The following is a 21278-nucleotide window of genomic DNA, read 5'->3' on the forward strand; positions in this document are numbered from 1 at the left end:
GCCTTCTATTCACAAATGAGCACTCTACTTCACTGCAGAGGATGGCGCTCACTGGTTATTACCACCTCCTGTACCCCCAGATATACTGTAGGTGCCCTGCAATAACCAGTAAGCATTTTCCCTGAGGGCTCACGGACACGGCCATTGTTTTGGTCCGCATCTGACCTGCATTTTTTTATGTGGCGTGGATCTGTTCACTTCAACTTCAACTCCATGTGCTGTCCGCATCCGTTACTCCATTCTGCAAAATGCAGAACACACATAGCTGGTGTCCTGCGAACCAAAAAAAGGTACGGTCGTGTGTATAAGGCCTTACTAGCTGGGAAAGCACTTATTGGTTAACCCTTTAATGAATAGGCCTGAAAAGGCCTTAATGACCAGTCACTTTTTTGTAATTTAGCGCTCATGGTTCAAACACTTCTAACTTTTTTATTTTTTGGACAACCAAAATAACTTTTGCAGCTTTTTATTACATAACATAGGGCTTTTATTTTTTTAGTTTTATTATGGGTAAACTGTAAAAAAAAAATATATATATTTAACTCATTTTTATTCAAACTATAGCTCATTATTTAATTATGCAAATTATTATAATTAGTTCCCTATATGTGTTGGATTGTTTTATTATACAATATGTATAGTGTCACATGAATGGGGTGATAATTGCAATGGTTTTGGTTAGTGTGGGCGTTTTTCCCTTTTCTATTTTTAAAAAAATACCGGTATTTCTTCTACAAAAAGACCTTTGGGGGACACTGACTTTTTTTTTTGCACATTTTCCTTTTAATTGTATGTTATTTATTTTGTAATTTTTAAAATATATTTTTGCCACATAATATGACAGTGAAAAATTTTATTTAGAACTTTTTCCTTTTTATAGTTTTCTTTTACATATTTTTTGCAAAAAATTTTCCTTTTCTTTAATATATTTTTGCAGCACTGTATGTCCCCCAAGGTCTTTTTTTTTATTTTTTTATTTGTATTTTCAATATATATATATATATATATATATATATATATATATATATATATATACACATACACACACACACACATACATATACACACACACATACATACAAAGTAGGGCAGCACTCCTTTGCCAACTGTAAAATGGGTGCCAGCGGTAGCCCCTCGGTTCTGGGTAGTAGACAATTCACAAAAATCCACAGCACTCCTTAAAAGTGAAAAATGTGCCATTTATTCACACATGTCATACAGAAACGTTTCAGTTCTCTCTCAGAACCTTTCTCAAGCGAAGTGGTTGAGAAAGATTCTGAGAGAGAACCGAAACGTTGCTGTATGACGTGTGAATAAATAGCACATTTTTCACTTTTAAGGAGTGCCGTGGATTTTTGTGACTATATATACAGTTGCAAGAAAAAGTAAGTGAACCCTTTGGAATGATATGGATTTCTGCACAAATTGGTCATAAAATGTGATCTGATCTTCATCTAAGTCACAACAATAGACAATCACAGTCTGCTTAAACTAATAACACACAAATAATTAAATGTTACCATGTTTTTATTGAACACACCATGAAAACATTCACAGTGCAAGTGGAAAAAGTATGTGAACCCCTAGACTAATGACATCTCCAAGAGCTAATTGGAGTGAGGTTTCAGCCAACTGGAGTCCAATCAATGAGAGGAGATTGGAGGTGTTGTTACAGCTGCCCTGCTCTATAAAAAACACACAGCAGTTTTGGGTTTGCTTTTCACAAGAAACATTGCCTGATGTGAATGATGCCTCGCACAAAAGAGCTCTCAGAAGACCTATGATTAAGAATGGTTGACTTGCATAAAGCTGGAAAGGGTTATAAAAGTATCTCCAAAAGCCTTGCTGTTCATCAGTCCACGGTAAGACAAATGGTCTATAAATGGAGAAAGTTCAGGACTGCTGCTACTCTCCCTAGGAGTGGCCGTCCCGTAAAGATGACTGCAAGAGCACAGCGCAGACTGCTCAATGAGGTGAAGAAGAATCCTAGAGTGTCAGCTAAAGACTTACAAAAGTCTCTGGCATATGCTAACATCCCTGTTAGCGAATCTAAGATACGTAAAACACTAAACAAAAATGGATTTCATGGGAGGATACCACAGAGGAAGCCACTGCTGTTCAAAAAAAATCATTGCTGCACGTTTACAGTTTGCACAAGAGCACCTGGATGTTCCACAGCAGAACTGGCAAAATATTCTGTGGACAGATGAAACCAAAGTTGAGTTGTTTGGAAGAAACACACAACACTATGTGTAGAGAAAAAGAGGCACAGCACACCAACATCAAAACCTCCTCCCAACTGTGAAGTACGGTGGTGGGGGCATCATGGTTTGGGGCTGCTATGCTGCGTCAGGGCCTGGACGGATTGCTATCATCGAAGGAAAAATGAATTCCCAAGTTTATCAAGACATTTTGCAGGAGAACTTAAGGCCATTTGTCCACCAGCTGAAGCTCAACAGAAGATGGGTGTTGCAACAGGACAACGACCCAAAGCATAAAAGTAAATCAACAACAGAACGGCTTAAACAGAAGAAAATACGCCTTCTGGAGTGGCCCCGTAAGAGTCCTGACCTCAACCCGATTGAGATGCTGTGGCATGACCTCAAGAAAGTGATTCACACCAGTCATCCCGAGAATATTGCTGAACTAAGGCTACTTTCACACCTGCGTTAGGTGCGGATCCGTCTGGTATCTGCACAGACGGATCCGCACCTATAATGCAAACGCTTAGATCCGTTCAGAACGGATCCGTTTGCATTACCATGAAAAAAAATAAAAAAAATTTAACTTTTTTTTTTACATTTTTTTTTTTCATGATAATGCAAAACAATTCCATTTTGACTTTACATTGAAAGTCAATGGGGGACGGATCCGTTTGAAAATTGAGCCATATTGTGTCAACTTCAAACGGATCCGTCCCCATTGACTTACATTGTAAGTCTGGACGGATCCGTTTGCCTCCGCACGGCCAGGCGGACACCCGAACGCTGCAAGCTGCGTTCAGGGGTCCGCCTGCTGAGCGGAGGACAAATGGTGACAAACTGATGCATTCTGCCGCTTGTGAGAGCCTTCAAACGGAACTCACAAGCGGAGCCCCGAACGCTAGTGTGAAAGTAGCCTTAAACAGTTCTGTAAAGAGGAATTACTCCTGACCGTTGTGCACGTCTGATCTGCAACTACAGGAAACATTTGGTTGAAATTATTGCTGGCAAAGGAGGTTCAACCAGTTATTAAATCCAAGGGTTCAAATACTTTTTCCACCTGCACTGTGAATGTTTACATGGTGTGTTCAATAAAAAGATGACTACTTATAAAGGGCCCTATCTGGGAAGGGTTAAATTTATTACTTAAACACTACTGCCTATACGGCTACTAACCACTCTTGTCCCAGACTAAAAACATAACTTTTACTTGTTCATGTTAAAACACGAGTGAAAATAACAAATTGTGAGCTACCTATAGGGTTAAAAACACTGTACCCCATGAGACTTGCTGTGTATAAGGGGGCACTACGGTGTATGGATTGGCGGGAGTGCACCAACACCACTCAACCACACACCAGCATCCCTGCTGTATAGACAGATTCAAACAGTGCCTGATAACTGCTTGGCCCCCGTGTCTGGGGTATAAACACCAAGATTGAGCAGACCTGATGGCAGCATATATTAGTATATCAGGCACACAGATCCCTGCAAGGACTCAATGTGGTCAGATTAAAAACCTAAATTCCGCCCCCCAACATGTTTCGCCAGCTATTCTGGCTTCATCAGGGGTTTGGGCAAACCCCTGATGAAGCCAGAATAGCTGGCATTCAGGCAAGTCTTCAGTTTTTTCCGCCGGAGATAAAACCGTAGCATGCTACAGTTTTCTCTTTTGCCTGATCAGTCAAAATAACTGAACTGAAGACATCCTGAACGGATTACTCTCCATTCAGAATGCATGGGGATAAAACTGATCAGTTCTTTTCCGATATAGAGCCCCTGTGACGGAACTCTATGCCGGAAAAGAAAAACGCTAGTGTGAAAGTACCCTTAGATGAAGATCAGATCACATTTTATGACCAATTTGTGCAGAATTCCATATCATTCCAAAGGGTTCACATACTTTTTCTTGCAACTGGAGCCCCCGTTATAGGGAAAACCAGCTTGCTGAGGGGGGCTTTGTACAGGGCAGAGCTGGTGAGGCTCACGTGATCGCCGGGTCTACACTGCACAACCCGCCGCTCACCTGTGTTAAGAGCAGGCAGAAGCGCTGATGCACTGCTTCTGCCTTCTCCTCGGCTCACCCGCCGTCTCTGACTGCCGGGGAAAGGATGCACTGCAGCTGGAAAAAGTACAGAGGAGAGCGACTACACTGATAAGGGGCATGGAGGGTCTTAGTTATGAAGAAAGATTAAAAGAATTGAAATGATTTCGTCTTGAGAAGAGACGTCTTAGGGGGGACATGATTAACCTATACAAATATATAAATGGGCCATACAAAAAATACGGTGAAAAACTGTTCCATGTAAAATGCCCTCAAAAGACAAAGGGAGCGCTGCCTCCGACTGGAGAAGAAAAAGTTCAGTCTCCATAAGCGTCAAAGCTTCTTTACTATAAGAACGGTGAAGCTGTGGAATAGACTTCCTCCGGACGTGGTCACAGCAGGAACATTGGAAAGTTCTAAAAAGGGTTTAGATGATTTTTTAAAAGTAAACAACATTAATGCTTATGAAAACGTGTAGAAATCTCAGGAGTCTCACTTCCTTCTGGGATTTGCGTCCCCACCTATCCCTTGGTTGAACTTTATGGACTTACGTCTTTTTTCAACCGTATCAACTATGTACACAATAATCCTTTCGTTTAAAATGCTAGTTGTCTGCTATAGCGTTCAGTCAGTAGTCACTCGTGTCAGCGATCACTTAAACGATTATCTGCTCGTCTAAGGCTACTTTCACACTAGCCTTAATATTTTCCGGTATTGAGATCCATCATAGGGTCTCAATACCGGAAAAAAAAAAAATGCTTCAGTTTTGTCCCCATTCATTGTCAATGGGAACAAAACTAAACTGAACAGAACGGAGTACACCAAAATGCATTCCGTTCCGTTGTCATACTGGAGAGCAAACCGGCTTTCCGTCCTGGGATGCGGAGCAAGACGGATCAGTCATGACCCACAATGCAAGTCAATGGGGACAGATCAGTTTTCTCTGACACAATAGAAAACGGATCCGTCCCCCATTGACTTTTAATGGAGTTAATGACGGATCCATCTTGGGTATGTTAGAGATAATACAACCGGATCCGTTCATAACGGATGCAGATGGTTGTATTATCAGTAACGGAAGAGTTTTTGCTGAGCCCTGCCGAATGCAGCAAAAACGATAGTGTGAAAGTAGCCAAAATCCACCTTTAAATTCTGCAAGGAAGCTACAATTGATGTCATCAGTGTGCTGTCCGCGTCCATATGTCTGTTTTGCAAATTACAGAACATGTCTTAATCTGGTCTGAAAAATGTGGTCCACAGACCCTCTGAAGTCAATGGATTTGCAAAAAAATACAGGTGGCACACGGATGGTATTCGTGTTTTGCGGAACATAAAATACATTAGGGTCGTGTGCAGTGGTTTTTAATGCGTGGCTTTCCAGCTGTTGGAAAACTACAACTCAAATCAGGCATTTGACAGCATGCTGGGAGTTGTAGGCTCATTACAGTTTGAGAAAAACAGGTTGAAGTTCTCCACTATATATTTGCTATATCATCTGAAAAATAGTTTTGCTTGAGGCATCTTTATCCACCTGGTTAAGCTGGATATATTTTTTAAGTTTTTATCTAGCTCTGCTAGATTCTATTCAGTCTGGCAGCTAAGGGGGAGTGTCCTTTCTGCCGCAGCTCTCTCCCTATAACTGCCACAACTTCTAACATAACATACGGCTGGTGGCAGTTGAAGATTTAAACTGAGCAGCTCAGTGGGACGGACAAATAAATAAGGACATGAACAAACAGCAGGTGGCGCTATACAGATATATTTTATAGAACAGCTCACTGGCAATACTAAATTTTGAATTACGTGAAATTACAAAATAATTCTGATTCAGGTGCTGGTTTGAAAAATGTTTAAATATGTTTTACTAAGTGATGGCCTATCCTCAGGATAGACTGACCATTACCTGATTGGTGGGGGTCAGACACCCCCGCACCCTCGCCTATCAGCTGTTTGGGTGTAGCATTGTTACAGGAAGTGGGCGATGGAACTACACAACATCAACTCTGTAGTGGATGGAGCTCGTCACTGCAGCGCTGCTCACACTGACTTCAATGGGAGCAGCGCTGTAGTAACTAGCCCCTTGGATGCAGTAAAACTGGAGAATGTGAAATATTACAAAACCTAGAATTCATGATTACAAAAATGGAAAACAATGCTGTCAAGTGTTGTGGTGTCATTAAACAAAAGCTCTGGACTAAACAAACCAAGATTAATTGGAAATAGCTATACACTGTGTTGGTCTCAGGCAAATTTTGGCAAATAACATTTGGGTTTGGTATACCAAATGCATAGGCAGCTATTTGGGCACAGCACAACCAACCAAGCCTCTAAACACAAGGAAAAAAGTTATATTTAAAAAATCAGCATTTACCGTCCACTCTGTAAAGGGGTAAGGTCCCCTCGACAAATTTTGCACTTTTTTTTTTTTTTTTTTAAACACCATGTTGTTTTGGTGTGTTTTTTAAGTCCTATAACGAAGCCCATGGGACATTGATCAAAACTGGTGTAAATGAAAACTCGCTTAGCTGCCCATAGCAACCAATCAGATAACACCTTTTATTTTCCAAAAGAGCTCTGAAAAATGAAAAGTAGAATCTGATTGGTTGTTAAGAATAACAAAGCCAGTATTCCTTTACGCCAGTTTTTGTAACAAATCTCCCCCCATGTATCCATTTTATATTTGCCAAGATCTGGCCACCATTTGTGAGCCTAAAAACGCCTGTGAATTTCTCCCAGTGGCAGACAAGATGAGATCCTACAATGTTAGATTACAAATAACCCAAATAATAACTTCTGAGTGAAGCTAGGAGTAACTATATACTTCGTCAAATCAAGACACCATCTGCCAACATATCAATCTAACATTTAAAGGGAACCTGTCACCGGGATTTTGGGTATAGAGCTGAGGACATGGGTTGCTAGATGGCCTCTAGCACATCTGCAATACCCAGTCCCCATAGCTCTGTGTGCTTTTAATGTGTAAAAAAACTGATTTGATACATATGCAAATTAACCTGAGAGGAGTCCTGTCCCTGACTCATCTCACATACAGGACTCCTCTCAGGTTAATTTGCATATGTATCAAAATCGGGGGTTTTACACAATAAAAGCACACAGAGCTATGGTGACTGGATATTGCAGATGTGCTAGCGGCCATCTAGCACTCCATGTCCTCAGCTCTATACCCAAAATCCAGATGACAGGTTCCATTTAATGAAAAATGATTGCGTTTATGATTAAATTACCATCCTACAAAACATATCAATTAATTTGCCTCCATCATGCTGGAACCAGTATCTGAGAGGCAGAGTATTGAAATTTCATAGGAAGCATTAAAGCTATGAAGGAAATACAATTGAATAAAAGCATTTTCCTCTTGTGAAATAGCTGTGACCTTGCAGTAATGGAAGATGCTATGGATTGGCGCTGGTGTGATGTGCACTCCTCTTCACATACAATGTTAAAGCCGTTTCAGGTCTCCCTACTGATCATAATCTCAAGCCTAGAAGTGCAGACAAGACGCAGACTCTATTACATGATATATATATATATATATATATATATATATAGACTCTACCCAGGAACTGGAGCATCACTGCGGTATCCGACTAACAGCAAATCAAGCCAAGCTTTTTCACACGAGCATCTAAGTGCTCTAGCAAATTAGTTCACAACAGCTTAAATCACTTCCAATATCCCACCTACAATGCCCAAGCAACCCTTCGATGTCCCTTCGAGGTTTTCTTCCTCTTCCGGTATATGCCAACCAACCAAAGACCAACAGAGTGATATGGTCCCACACCTGGTGCCCATGGCCCAACTTGGTTTCTTGTTTTAGAGACAGTTTGGTGACCTTATAGATGACTGCAGCAGAGTAAACTGAAAACAAGAATGTCAAACACATGGTCCTCCAGCTGTTGTAGCTATAGACCTGTGATGGCTAACCTCCAACACTCCAGCTGTGGGGAAAACTACAACTCCCAAGATGCACACTTGCTTGGCTGTTCTCAGGACTCCACGGAAAGAAATAGAGCATTGCTGGGAGTCGTAGTTTCACCACAGCTGGAGTGCCAAAGGTTAGCCATCACTGCTATAGGCTGTCCAGAGATGATGGAAGTTGCCGTTTTGCAACAGCCAGAGGGCCACAAGTATGACCTCCCTGTCCTCTGGATAGGTCATCAATATCAGAATGACACCTGGAAAGCCCACCAATCAGCTGTTAGAAGAAGCCAGCGTTCCGTGAGTGCTGCGGCCTTTTCCTAGGCCATGTGATTTCACTGTACATCGGTCACATGGCCTAGTTACAATTCAGCCCCATTCACGTCAAGCTGCAATACCAAGCACTGCCATTATACGATGTACGACGCTGTTCTTGGAAAGCTGATGGGAGCCAGCTGCGCTCAGAGCTCCAGTGAGCCCATAGCCTCTTTGAAACAGCAGATCGGAGGGCAGCTGCGATTTGGACCCCCACCGATGTGATCATAAATTATCCTGAGGATAGGTCTTTATTAGCAATTGCTGGATTACCTTGTTTAAAATCATACTGCAAAAATGTTTTTAATGCTCTGGGGTTTAGGGTACTTTCAAACTAGCAGCAAGGAACCGTGCTGCAGCTAGTGCATGTGTGCCCCTGAACTACCGCTCCGGCCCCATTAATTACAATGGGGGGGGCAGAGTTCCGGCGGCAGCACGGCAAACATGCAGAGAGGTGGCCAGAATAAAACTACGACATGTAATCCCCTACAGGAGCATTGTTTTCATTGTAGCAGTTTCTACTGCACAGTGTAACAGCATTGGGCCTGGCATTACAAGCACAGGATTTATTTAATAATGTTTAAAATAAAGATCTAATGAAATGTGTGATTGTGTATTTTATCCAGCACGTGGAAGGGGAACGAAAATTCCAGGGAAATTACGCACAGTGCCAACGTAGCATGCCAAAGAAAGAAATTTTCACACAACACAGCTGCTCATGCCAGAACAATGTGTTCAAACAACAGTCACTGAACGCTGCAGGCTTAAAGTGCCAAACCGGCTGTCTGTGACAATGCGCAGGCAAAGGCGGTGTCAGCCTGAACAGCTTCATGCTTGCCCTACCCGATACACTGGCCAATGTTGATATGATCATTGCCACCATGTAGGCATGCCCAGCATTCAGTCAGCAAAAGAACAGGGGCTGTACGTTATTGATCCCATCTTTTATGTGGGCATAACTCATCCCATGTGCTGCAGACAATGTAACTATGAGAGCAGTGACTTAAACCAAAAAATTGTAACAACTCTCTTTCAAGCCAATTCCAATAATTGCCCTATGAAAATTAAACTGAGTGCTGAGTGACTTCCTATTGGATTGATCAGCGCTTTTTATGTGAAAATCATCTGCTCATATGAGTGTTATTCCATACAATGATATCCAGAAGAAGAAAAAAAATCTGCATTTTGTTTGGAAATATGGGCGCTGCCACAGTATGCCATCTGTGAGAGGCGATCGTTCAACATATAATCCACCAGTGCACACTTTACACGGTGCCCATAAATGTGATGTGAACAGAGCCTAACAAGCTTCTGGGTCTTTAACAGCAAAATGCATTTGGGCACCATCACTGCTTAGCACCCAGTCGCAGCTCGGGCAGTAATTATAAAACATAGGCAACAGTCACCTCTACTCTACAGTAGACCATCTATCAGCAGGATCATCTCTATTAAACTGGGCATATTGTCTGGTAGGGTTCAAACTATAGATTCAAATGATCCCATATTTGTGCTGCAATGTTGCAGAATTCACTTATTCTTAATATGCAAACGAGATGGCTTGCCCCCGCAGAGCTAGAGTTCATCTACCCCTTGCAGCTCCAGGACTTCATCTCGACTGAAAGGGCCACACATCTTGCCTGGTCCTAGGTTCCTGAGCTTGTGCTGTTAGTCCATGTATCAGAGCATGCTCAGAATATCTCCTGCTTCCTCAGCATTCACCTGGAAGTAGAGGTGGCTGCCTTGGACAGAGGAGTCCAGCACAAAGAAAAATTTGATTTTCTTGGGAAAAACAAAGCAAAGCTGCATCATAAGTAATGTATCGTCTGAATCAGCAGGGTCAACCATATCAGCCATCGTCGTGCCTGGTTTAATAAGGTTAACCTGTGCCCACCTGATTTCTTCCACAATCCTACAGTGGGAAGCCACGCACACTGCAAATCCATACCGTACTATGAGGGTCTAAATAGGGATGAGCAAACTTCTGTTTTCAAGGTCCGGGTTCTCGTGGTAGCCCAATCCATAACTGAATTCTTAGATATCCTGAACCTTGTACGCTGAACTTGAAATCAGAAGTTTGCTCAACACTTGGTCTGAACCCTCTTAAAGGTGCAACAATAATCATTTGCAATTTGGACATGACCGGGAAATAAGAAACTTTCAGTGTTTCCATTGCACAAATTGTCTCCTCATCTTCCCTTGTCACATTCCAATAGGCAGACTTAGACTCATAGGGAGCCACTTCCAAGATGGTTTTCTTTGCCTAGGAAATAGCTCTTTGCATATTTTTTTCTATGGAGTATTGTCCCCAAGTCTCTTGTCTGTTTAAGAAGAGTCAGTACCCTGCCTAAACAATAAGACTATGAAATAAATGCCCCTCATATAATGTACTTACAGCTTCAGGCTTGTGATGAAGAATAAAGATCACATGCAAATAAGGAACATGGTACACTACAGGAAGAAAGCACACGTTTCATCCAGTGTTCGGAAGAGTTAGGTAGAACTAATGAAATGAATACATGCAGAATAAATAGAGACAGATCCAAATATCAGCTTTTAATTCCAAAACTGGGAGAAATTGCATGGATGTGTTACCAATGTACTTAGTGGAAAGGACAGAACAGTATATCTGCAGCAGCCTGATGGGTATTCAGCACTGAAAAGTACAGGTGTCCCAGCCCCATGAAAATAAATCGAGTCAGATGAATAATCTGTCCGTTTACCCTTGGCCCTTACTAATATCCAGGATTCAGGCATAAAGTATACAACATCTGTGCAGGAATTAGACTCAAGGCTTTGAAGCTGGAAGATGTCCTTTCCACTAAATGTGATTGTATTAAAGAACCTTTACTGCACAGATTTGGCCAGGTCCTGCAACCTGCCGCTAACATGATTGTCACATTACATGCAAATTTGTTCCAATCCAACTTTTCCCCAGAGTTTTATTCGTAAACTTTCACTTAGACAAGGGTTATTTTATCTCAGAAATAAAAAAAAAATATATGAAACATAGGATTCATTCCATGAGCTGGCCCAAGTCATTGAAACCCTGTTGCCCAATGAACTACAAACTCAGTGTCACTTCTGCCAAAACTATCAAACTGTGGGAATTAATGGGATCAACAGAATTCCTAAATCAGGGTCCAGTAAATATTGAACCTGACTTTTCAATATTAACATTCACAGAAGTTTATCCTCACAGAACGTCATGAAGTTTGACAGAATGGTAACCAGTCACTCTTGAATCAATTTGTACTAGTAAAGAATGTAGAACTAAATACTGACTTATTCCGAAATAACCGATTCATCCTTCAGGACTGTCAGATTTACAGATGTTCCCTTTCTATGGAACATACCAGACATTAACTCCATAGAGACCTGACCAAGCTAAGAGCGAGCACTGAGCATCATTCATAACACAGCAACTGGAAGGGGTTGTTCACACAACCGCATCCATGATTCAGTCTGCAAATCACAGATCCCGAAAATACAGGTGCGTTCGGTGTGCATACCACACTTTTCGCGGGCCTCATTGTAAGGACGCCTGTTCTTGTCCGCAAAACAGACAGACAATAGGATATGTTCTATCTTTTATGGGGCCGTCGAACAGACATAGGGATGTGGGTAGCACTCATTTTAGCAGCCCCAGTGACATGAATGGGTCCACGTGCAATCTGCAAAAAATGCAGATTGGACGTGGACCGAAAATAGTTGTTTGAATAGCCCCAGAAATGGAGCTAGCTGTACCCTATAACATGCTGACTGTTGTCTCCATATGTTGTCAGAGAGGGAATGCATGATTCGCTAATGTGCTGCTGATTACATACAGGTTCTGTTACTGGTCCTGATGGCAGTGGAGTGCTGTAGGGGGGAGGACAGCATGGTTGGTAGAGGCGCAAGATTACATATCGTCTACCACTGTCAAAGGGGATGGCTTAGAGGAGATGAGCATTAGAATGGCAATGCTCCAAGGCTTCTCGTCTGCCCTGGGTGCTCAAAAGTACTCATTTGCATAATAAAAATGCTGAAATCTTATCTTATTAAAAGATAATCAAAACTCAAATTCTCATGACTTCCCAGGTGCTTTCCAATTTGATGTAATGACTGCATTACCCAGCAGCGGTAGAGCTAGAGATACCAAAGGCCTACATGTCGCCCACATTGCTCACATACAGTTGCATAATTTGGGAACAGGGGACTAAAATGAATTATTTCATCAATAAGTCCTTTATGTTTAAGAACTAAGTAATAAAAAAGCAATAACTTTACACTCAACTGACAAATGCTTGCCGACATCCAATTCAATTCTTGAAGACCATCTCTGGCATAGACAGGGTCAACAGAAGAACAGAAAATAGAAAAATGTTCACACAACTCCTCTCAAATTCTGTTTTAAAAGGGTTTTCCAAGATTTTATAACTGATTATATATTGTTTGGATAGGTCATCAGTATTTGATCGGCTTTCTCCATGCTCGCCAAGCAAAGCGCCTCTGCTTGGTATGGAGCTCAGCCCCTTTCACTTCTATGGGGCTGAGCTGCGCCTAGACCATGTGACCGGTGAACTTGTCGTCATTGACATATGAAAAGCTGAGACAAGGCCATGACACTTCCGCGAGCGTCTCTGCCTTCTCAAAGCGCTGATCGGCGGGTATCCCCAGTGTCAGATCTCCACGATCAGATACTGACGACGTATCCTGAGAATAGGTCATCAGTTATAAAGTCTCAAACTAATAAAACTGTACCCATTCATGTAACTGCGACAATACTCTGCTTTTGTGCAAAATATACAGAAATAAGTAGCATGCTACTTATTTTTGTAATTAATTATTTCTGCGGCACAGCCAAAATTCTGCAAGGAAAATTTCAGAAGCATGCGAAACGGGTTGTGCACACCCAATTCACATGCATAAGGTAAGGGAGAAATTACTACAAAAAAGGGAGAATCTTAAATAAAAAAATATGTGCCTTTTATAACATCACTGTACCTGACTTATCCGTGGTTTGTATGGAGAACTGCTTTCCAAATCCGCCAAGATGCTGGTCAAAGAGTCAATCTCTGCGTCTAGACTTGAGCGTCTTTCTTCTAGGGTTTTACCACCAGTGTTTATCTGTAAAACAGGCAGTACATACATTTATCACAAATGCCAACATCTACACACAATTTTACTTTATTCTGTACATATCAAACTGTCGTTTTTCAAGTGATTTTCTTAGTCATAAAATATCTAGGGCAATGGTGACACCATAAGATATCATGGAACACATCTACAGAGCAGCTGAAGCATAGGATCTAAAATGTTATGGTCAGCAAATAACTAGTACAAAGGAAACATGCTTCATACGAGTGAATTGGTTAACTCATGCCAACAAAAAAAACTAGCCTTAATGATTCTACACCTTCATAATGAAATAATATAGTTACTATGAAAACACACTATCGATCATAGTTTGATTCATGTAGACCAGGCGTGCACAACGTTTTCTGGGTGGGGGCCACACTGTCAGACTGAACCAACGTCAAGGGAGGAAAGAAATTTTTAATGGGGCATTAACAACTGAAATACTGTATTTAGGGCATATTGAACATACATTATATACCATTAATGTCTAGTTACAGTTCCAGGACTCCCATCTAATGAAAAATACATGTAAGCAGCTACTAGACATAGACATACATGTCTGTCACCAGAGAGTTGGGGGCCACACAGAATGGTATCAACGGCTGCATGTGGCCCCCAGGCCGCAGGTTGTGCCCCCCCCCCCCCCTCCGATATAGACAGACCGTCTACAGCGCAAATTGGCATTTAAATTTGGTTAAATTTCTTCTTGCAGGATAAGAGGAACATCATGGAGAAGGTACCTATACATTTTCAATAGCTGTAGTCTGACAGCTAAATTTCCCAGGCAACCCATACACATGCACCCTTGGCTTAGACAAGCATGCGTTTCCAATAATGAGAAGGGAATAATCTGCTACAGATACTAAACACTGACACATCTGACAGACACTTGGTCCTGCCAATATCAGTGGGTTCAACTGACTGTTCCCTTCTGTGTACTGGCAACTTTACTGGGGAGCAATGGTTTGTATTGGGGTCTCTGGCTAGTGACAGAACTCTGCACGTCAACAACCAGCATGATCACAGATTCAGCATGGTTGGGTGGTAAGGTCCTGAGAGAAAACATATTTTATATAACTATAATAATTCCCCTTCTTTATAGTATTCCTGGTCTCCGAATTGGAGTTAACACAATGAAAGTTTTAATTACCTTGTGGGTTTTTATGAACTTTCATACAGTATAAACCATGGTATTCTTCTAGTAACATTGGTTTAATTGCACAAACTGAGAAAATAATTCATCCAACACGGCGTTAATATCGCCCATATGCAACCCAGTCATTTATTAAACAGGCCTTCAAATGTCTAAACAGAACCCATATCGGTGCAGAATACAGGGGATAGGAAAGAGACATTGAGAGAATACAATAATTTCAGCTTCATAAATAATGGAAACATGAAAAAAGTACAAAAAAAAAAGGGGCAACTGGTGTGGGAAAGGACAGAAGCTTTGCGAAAGGTCCAATTTAGGGAAATTTTAGGTTAGTATCAAGGCCCAACATTTAATAATTTGAATTATAATTAAAGTCACTCAGAGTGGGGAACAATAATAAACTTTTGGTGAGTGTTGAAGTAGTAAGGCCACGGTGTCTCAGACATGGATTGTTCTGCCACGGTCAGCTGCTGCTCCATCTTTAAATAGCACACATGCACCCCACCATGTTACTATGGTAGCATTTCCATTTTTAGTTTTTTTTAGAAGATTCTTATCACATATTTAAGGAGATTATATTCTCTACCTTTGGACCAAAAAAATCAATTAAATAAACTTCAGCTCCCCGTAATTAGGAGATATCCTTTACTCATTGATGTTCGCGCTCACAGCAGGTTTGCTTCAATCTGATCCTCCAATTTTATTCTTCATCACTGGTGGATCATTTGTGTCTATATTTATCATTAGAACTACCAAACCTAATTCAGTTACATCTAATTGAGGCTTTATCATGGTGACGAATGCTGTCCCTAAAGTACAACTTATCTCCTGATACCTCCCCCACCCAATGGAATTGGAGAAACGCATTAGGAAATAGGAGATTACCGTACTAACTTGAGAGCCGATTTGTGTCACAGGGTCCAGGTTTTAGTTTTTTTTTCTTTTTTTTTTTGTATGTATTTCTGTATTTGTCAAACGGGGATAGCTGTAGATTTTTGTTGTTCGGCTATATTGGCAGCTTGCAAGGCCAACCATGATTGTAGACATAGGTAATGTTATGTTTAGGGACAATTATTTTTGTAAATTTTTAATCATGAATTATATTTATGCCTTTTTATATCTATGTATCAATATCTATGTAGTGATATGCACAGAAGTACATAACCTGGTCTCTGAAAATGACTGAACTACATTTGCCCAACTGAACTACTGTGAAGACAAGTCATATTAATACAGAAAATGTGCATAACAGGAGTTTGCAGTTTTAGTTTGGCATGCACAGCAGAACAGATAAATCCTAGTTTCTGTAATTCGTAAATGCCATTTTTTGCCCCAAAACTACAGTATGTCCTACTATCTTTCCTAAAACATTACCTGGACATTGAACATTGCATCATCAAGAGGAGGAGGAGGAAAGTTCCCAAGGCCTGACGGATGCTGAAAACTACTTTGGTCCTCGGGAGGAGGTGGGGGAGGTGGTGGAAAATCTCCTGTAGATCAAGAAAGTAAAATAGTTATTCTTCATATGTCTTGTAAGGCAGATTTACATTCCTGTAATATATCCCAAACACGAAGAGTACTACACAGTGAAGCACAGAGACCAGCAGAAAGCAGTAGAACACACTTCAAGGTTTAAAGTTCTAATAAAAACCTCAGATTTAGGTCTCATGCACATGTGCGATCTGCATTTAGAAACCTATAGAAAAGAGTCCACAAAAAATAAAAACAAGGAAAGCACAAGGATGTCATCCGCGTGTCCTTTCCTCAAATTTATAGAACAAGTCCTATTCTTGTCCGTATTACAGACAAGTCATTTCTAGTAATGGGAGTGAGAAAAATGCACACAAGTGTCTGTATTTCAAGGATCCATGGTTTGCGGACTGCGATATGGACATGGTCATTTGCACGAGGCCTTAAATTTCCAAATTCAAATATAATCGAGAACAGAGCCTGCACACTATAAGGCCTCTTTCACACGGGCGTTGCGGGAAAATGTGCAGGTGCGTTGTGGGAACACGCGCGATTTTTCTACGCGAGTGCAAAACATTGTAATGCGTAATGAGAAAAATTGCGCATGTTTGGTACCCAAACCCGAACTTCTTCACAGAAGTTTGGGCTTGGGATCGGTGTTCTGTAGATTATATTATTTTCCCTTATAACCATGTTATAAGGGAAAATAATAATGATCTGGTCTCCATCCCGATAGTCTCCTAGCAACCATGCGTGAAAATCGCACTGCATCCGCACTTGCTTGCGGATGCTTGTGATTTTCACGCAACCCCATTCACTTCTATGGGGCCTGCGTTGCGTGAAAAACGCAGAATATAGAGCATGCTGCGATTTTCACGCAATGCACAAGTGATACGTGAAAATCACCGCTCATGTGAACAGCCCCATAGAAATGAATAGGTCGGGATTCAGTGCGGGTGCAATTCGTTCAACTCACGCTTCGCATCCGCCCGGAATACTCGCCCGTGTGAAAGGGGCCTTACACAACTAAGGCCTCGTTCACACTTCAGTAATTTTGGTCAGTGATTTCCATCAGTGATTGTCAGCCAAAACCAGGTGTGGATTAGAAACACAGAAAAAGTGCAAATCTTATACTCCATTCCTGGTTTTGGATCACAATCACTGACGGAAATGACTGCCCAAACACTGACCAAATCACTGAAGAATGAACTAGGTCTAAGGAGGGAGAACAGTTGCTGGTAGGTAGCAGTTGGCACAAAACATTTAGGAAATGATGGACATTTCAGGATGAGGTAACCACTTAACAACATACAGTTGCAAGAAAAAGTATGTGAACCCTTTGGAATGATATGGATTTCTGCACAAATTGCTCATAAAATGTGATCTGATCTTCATCTAAGTCACAACAATAGACAATCAGTCTGCTTAAACTAATAACACACAAAGAATTAAATGTTACCATGTTTTTATTGAACACACCATGTAAACATTCACAATGCAGGTGGAAAAAGTATGTGAACCCCTAAACTAATGACATCTCCAAGAGCTAATTGGAGTGAGGTGTCAGCCAACTGGAGTCCAATCAATGAGATGAGATTGGAGGGTTTGCATACTTTTTCTTGCAACTGTATTTAAGGACTAGGGATCGACCGATATTGATTTTTTAGGGCCGATACCGATAATTTATACCGATATTCTGGGAATTTTCATTTTTGAGAAAAAAAAAAATTCCTACACAAATCTGCTGAAAATTAATATCTTTATTGTTAATGTGTATTTTTTTTGTTTATTGTTAATGTGTATTTTTTTTTTATAAATCTTTTTCATTTATACTTAATATTTTTGTGTTTTTTTTTTACTAACTTTTAACCCCCTTAGGGACTAGAACCTTTGTCCTATTCACCCTGATAGATCTCTATCAGGGTGAATAGGATCTCACACTGTCCCTGCTGCTCTGTGCTCTGTGCACACAGCAGCAGGGAGCTGAACATGGATTAATACTGGGGGTGGGGGGGGCGCACTGCGCCACCAATGTTTTTACTATTGGCCGGGATTGGGATGGGGGTGGGGGGCGCACTGCGCCACCAATGATTAATACTGGGGGCTTGGGGGGGCGCACTGCGCCACCAATGTTTTTACTATTGGCCGGGATTGAGATAGGGGTGGGGGGCGCACTGCGCCACCAATGATTAATACTGGGGGGCTTGGGGGGGGCGCACTGCGCCACCAATGAAGATAAGTCTCTCGATCATTCATATACAGGAGGCGGGAGCTGGCTGCAGAATCACATAGCCGGCTCCCGACCTCTATCAGCGGTAGCTGCGATCCGCGGCACCTGAGGAGTTAACTACCGCGGACCGCAGCTATTGCTCATAGAGGTCGGGAGCCGGCTATGTGATTCTGCAGCCAGCTCCCGCCTCCTGTGTATATGAATGAATGAAAGGCTTATCTTCATTGGTGGCGCAGCGGCCACAGCCCCTCCCCTCCTCTTATGTTCTATCCCCTCATTGGCGGCAGCGGCAGCAGAAGCACAGGGGGAGGAGACACTGCTTCCTTCTCCCCTGTGCTGCGGAGGGAACACAGAGAGCGCTGTCAGCAGCGCGTTCTGTGTTCCCCATACGTTATCGGTATATCGGCAAAATTGATGCCGATACCGATAACGTTCAAAATCCTCAATATCGGCCGATAATATCGGGCAAACCGATAATCGGTCGATCCCTATTAAGGACTGCAAAAAAGTGTGTGGGTTTTTTTTCCAGGTAAAACATGCTAAATCAATACATCTCACCTATAAAAACTGCATAGGCAACTACCACACTAATGTCTCACCTGTAAAATCAATAAAAAAAATTGCTATTGCAGTACAAACAAGTTTTTGGGGATTGATTGATTTATTTTATTACGCCGGGCTGAGAAACTCTAGATTACTATAATCCTCTGAAGGGTCCGGGTTATAGATTTTGACTCCTTCTTGAAACCGTGAAAGAGGAAAGGTCTCCCACAAGAATCCAGCATTTTAATGCTTTCATTTCATAACCTGTGTGTATTAAACTGGAAAAAGAGTATTACACTCCGGTTTCCTGGAAGTCTCCATGACACCAAGTCCTGAGATTGACTTCCTTCTGATTGAACAGGAAAAACACAGAGAGGTTAAAACCCCCACCCCCTCCTCACATCACCAGTGTATTTTAACGAAGAACCCCAGGATGAAAGGATAATAGCTAATAGCAGAAAAAAAGGGTGGGATATATGTGGTGTCATGGAGACTTCCAGGAAACCGGATTACCGGTGAGTGTAATACTCTTTTCCCCAGTCGTCTCCATGACACCAAGTCCTGAGACAATATCAAAGATACAATTAGGGGGGGACGACTGCCGACAGGACCTTTGTCCAAATCTTAGGTCATCATTAGCAGCTACATCTAGTCTGTAGTGCTTAGTGAAAGTATGAACTCTTTTCCATGTTGCTGCCCTGCAAATCTGTTGTAAGGAGGCTGAGGCTTTTTCCGCCCAGGAGGCAGCCATGCCTCTCGTAAAATGTGCTTTTAGGGAAGCAGGGACGTCTTTTCCCTGAGCTTTATATGCTTCGGAGATTGCCATCTTAATCCATCTGGAGATGGAACTTTTTGCCGCTTTCTTCCCTTTGTTAGGACCTGAAAATTGGACAAACAGATTTTTGTCTATTCTCCAAAGGCTGGTAGCTTCTAGGTACTTTAAGACCGCTCTCCGGACATCTAATTTGTGGTAAGTGATTTCCTGATCGTTTTTCGGATCGTCACAGAACGAGGGGAGAACAATGTCCTGAAACCTATGGAAGGTCGAGACTACCTTGGGGAGGAAAGTCGGATCTAATTTGAAAATTAATTTGTCCTCAAATATTGCAAGGAATAATTCTTGGATGGACAAGGCCTGCAGCTCACAGACCCTTCTGGCTGAGGTTATTGCCACCAGAAAAATCGTTTTAATGGTAAGCCATCTGATGTGAATAGAGTCCAGAGGTTCGAATGGATCGGAGGTTAGACCCCCTAGTACCGTATTAAGGTTCCATGGTGGCACCATGTTTCTAATCGTAGGTCTGATCCTATCTTCTGCCTTAAGGAATCTGGATATCCAGGGATGTTCCGTTAGCTTGGTATTATATAGTGCTCCTAAAGCCGATACCTGGACCCTAAGGGTATTGGGGGATAGACCTAAATCTAGCCCTTCTTGAAGAAAATCCAGGATTAGTGAGATGTTGGCTCTAAACTGGTTGAAGGAGGTTCCAGACCAATCAGCAAATTTCTTCCATATTTTTTGGTACTTGTCGTTGGTACTCTGTTTCCTACTAAGGAGTAAGGTGTTCACTACTTTTTTTGATAAACCAAAGTTTAATAAGTTGGATTCTTCAGAAACCAGGCTGTTAACTTTAATATTTTCAGGTCTGGGTGAGTAATGGGCCCCTGACTTAGAAGGTCCGGCCTCTGAGGTAGAAGGAGAGGAGCTTCCACGCTGAGGGCTTTCAAGAGGGAGAACCAACTTCTCTTGGGCCAGAAGGGGGTTATCAGGATTAGTGTACAATTTTCTTTTAGGAACTTCTGTAACACTCTGGGGATAAGCGGAAATGGGGGGAAGGCGTAGACTAAGTTTGTTGTCCAACTCTGGTTGAAGGCCGAGGATGATCCCTGGGGTTGAGGGAGAAGAACTGGTTTAGCTGATGATTTCTCCTGGATGCAAACAGGTCTATCGTCGGCCTGCCCCATTTCTTTGTGATTAAGTGGAAGGCTTCTGGAGCTAACATCCATTCCCCTGGGTCTAGTCGTGGCCGGCTTAGGTAATTGGCCTGAATGTTTAAAACTCCCTTCAGATGAACCGCTGAAAGAGATTGAATGTTGCCTTCTGCCCAGGAAAAGATTTTGTTTGCCAGGTTCTGTAGCAGGCGATGCCTTGTGCCTCCCTGGTGTTGGATAAAGGCCACGGCTGTAGTGTTGTCCGAGTAGACTAGGACGTGACGACCCTCTGCCAGCTGACTCGTGTGTTTCAGTGCTTCCCACACTGCCCTC

The 21278-nt window shown here is 42.0% G+C and overlaps 1 protein-coding gene across 6 annotated transcripts in view; it reads right to left on the reverse strand.

Moving 5' to 3' along the window:
• The window catches only part of LOC120997987 (LIM domain containing preferred translocation partner in lipoma), a 367902-nt gene that overhangs the window by 144011 nt on the left and 202613 nt on the right, over positions 1–21278 (reverse strand). For all 6 annotated transcript variants that reach the window (XM_040428389.1, XM_040428384.1, XM_040428386.1 and 3 more), the window contains 2 exons: positions 16145–16260; positions 13483–13605 (listed from right to left, as the gene is read on the reverse strand). In XM_040428389.1, coding sequence (XP_040284323.1) covers positions 13483–13605; positions 16145–16260 — 239 coding nt within the window. The remainder of the gene's footprint in view (positions 1–13482; positions 13606–16144; positions 16261–21278) is intronic.

This window comes from Bufo bufo, chromosome 4 (genome assembly GCF_905171765.1).
Source record: "Bufo bufo chromosome 4, aBufBuf1.1, whole genome shotgun sequence".
Lineage (NCBI taxonomy): Eukaryota > Metazoa > Chordata > Amphibia > Anura > Bufonidae > Bufo > Bufo bufo.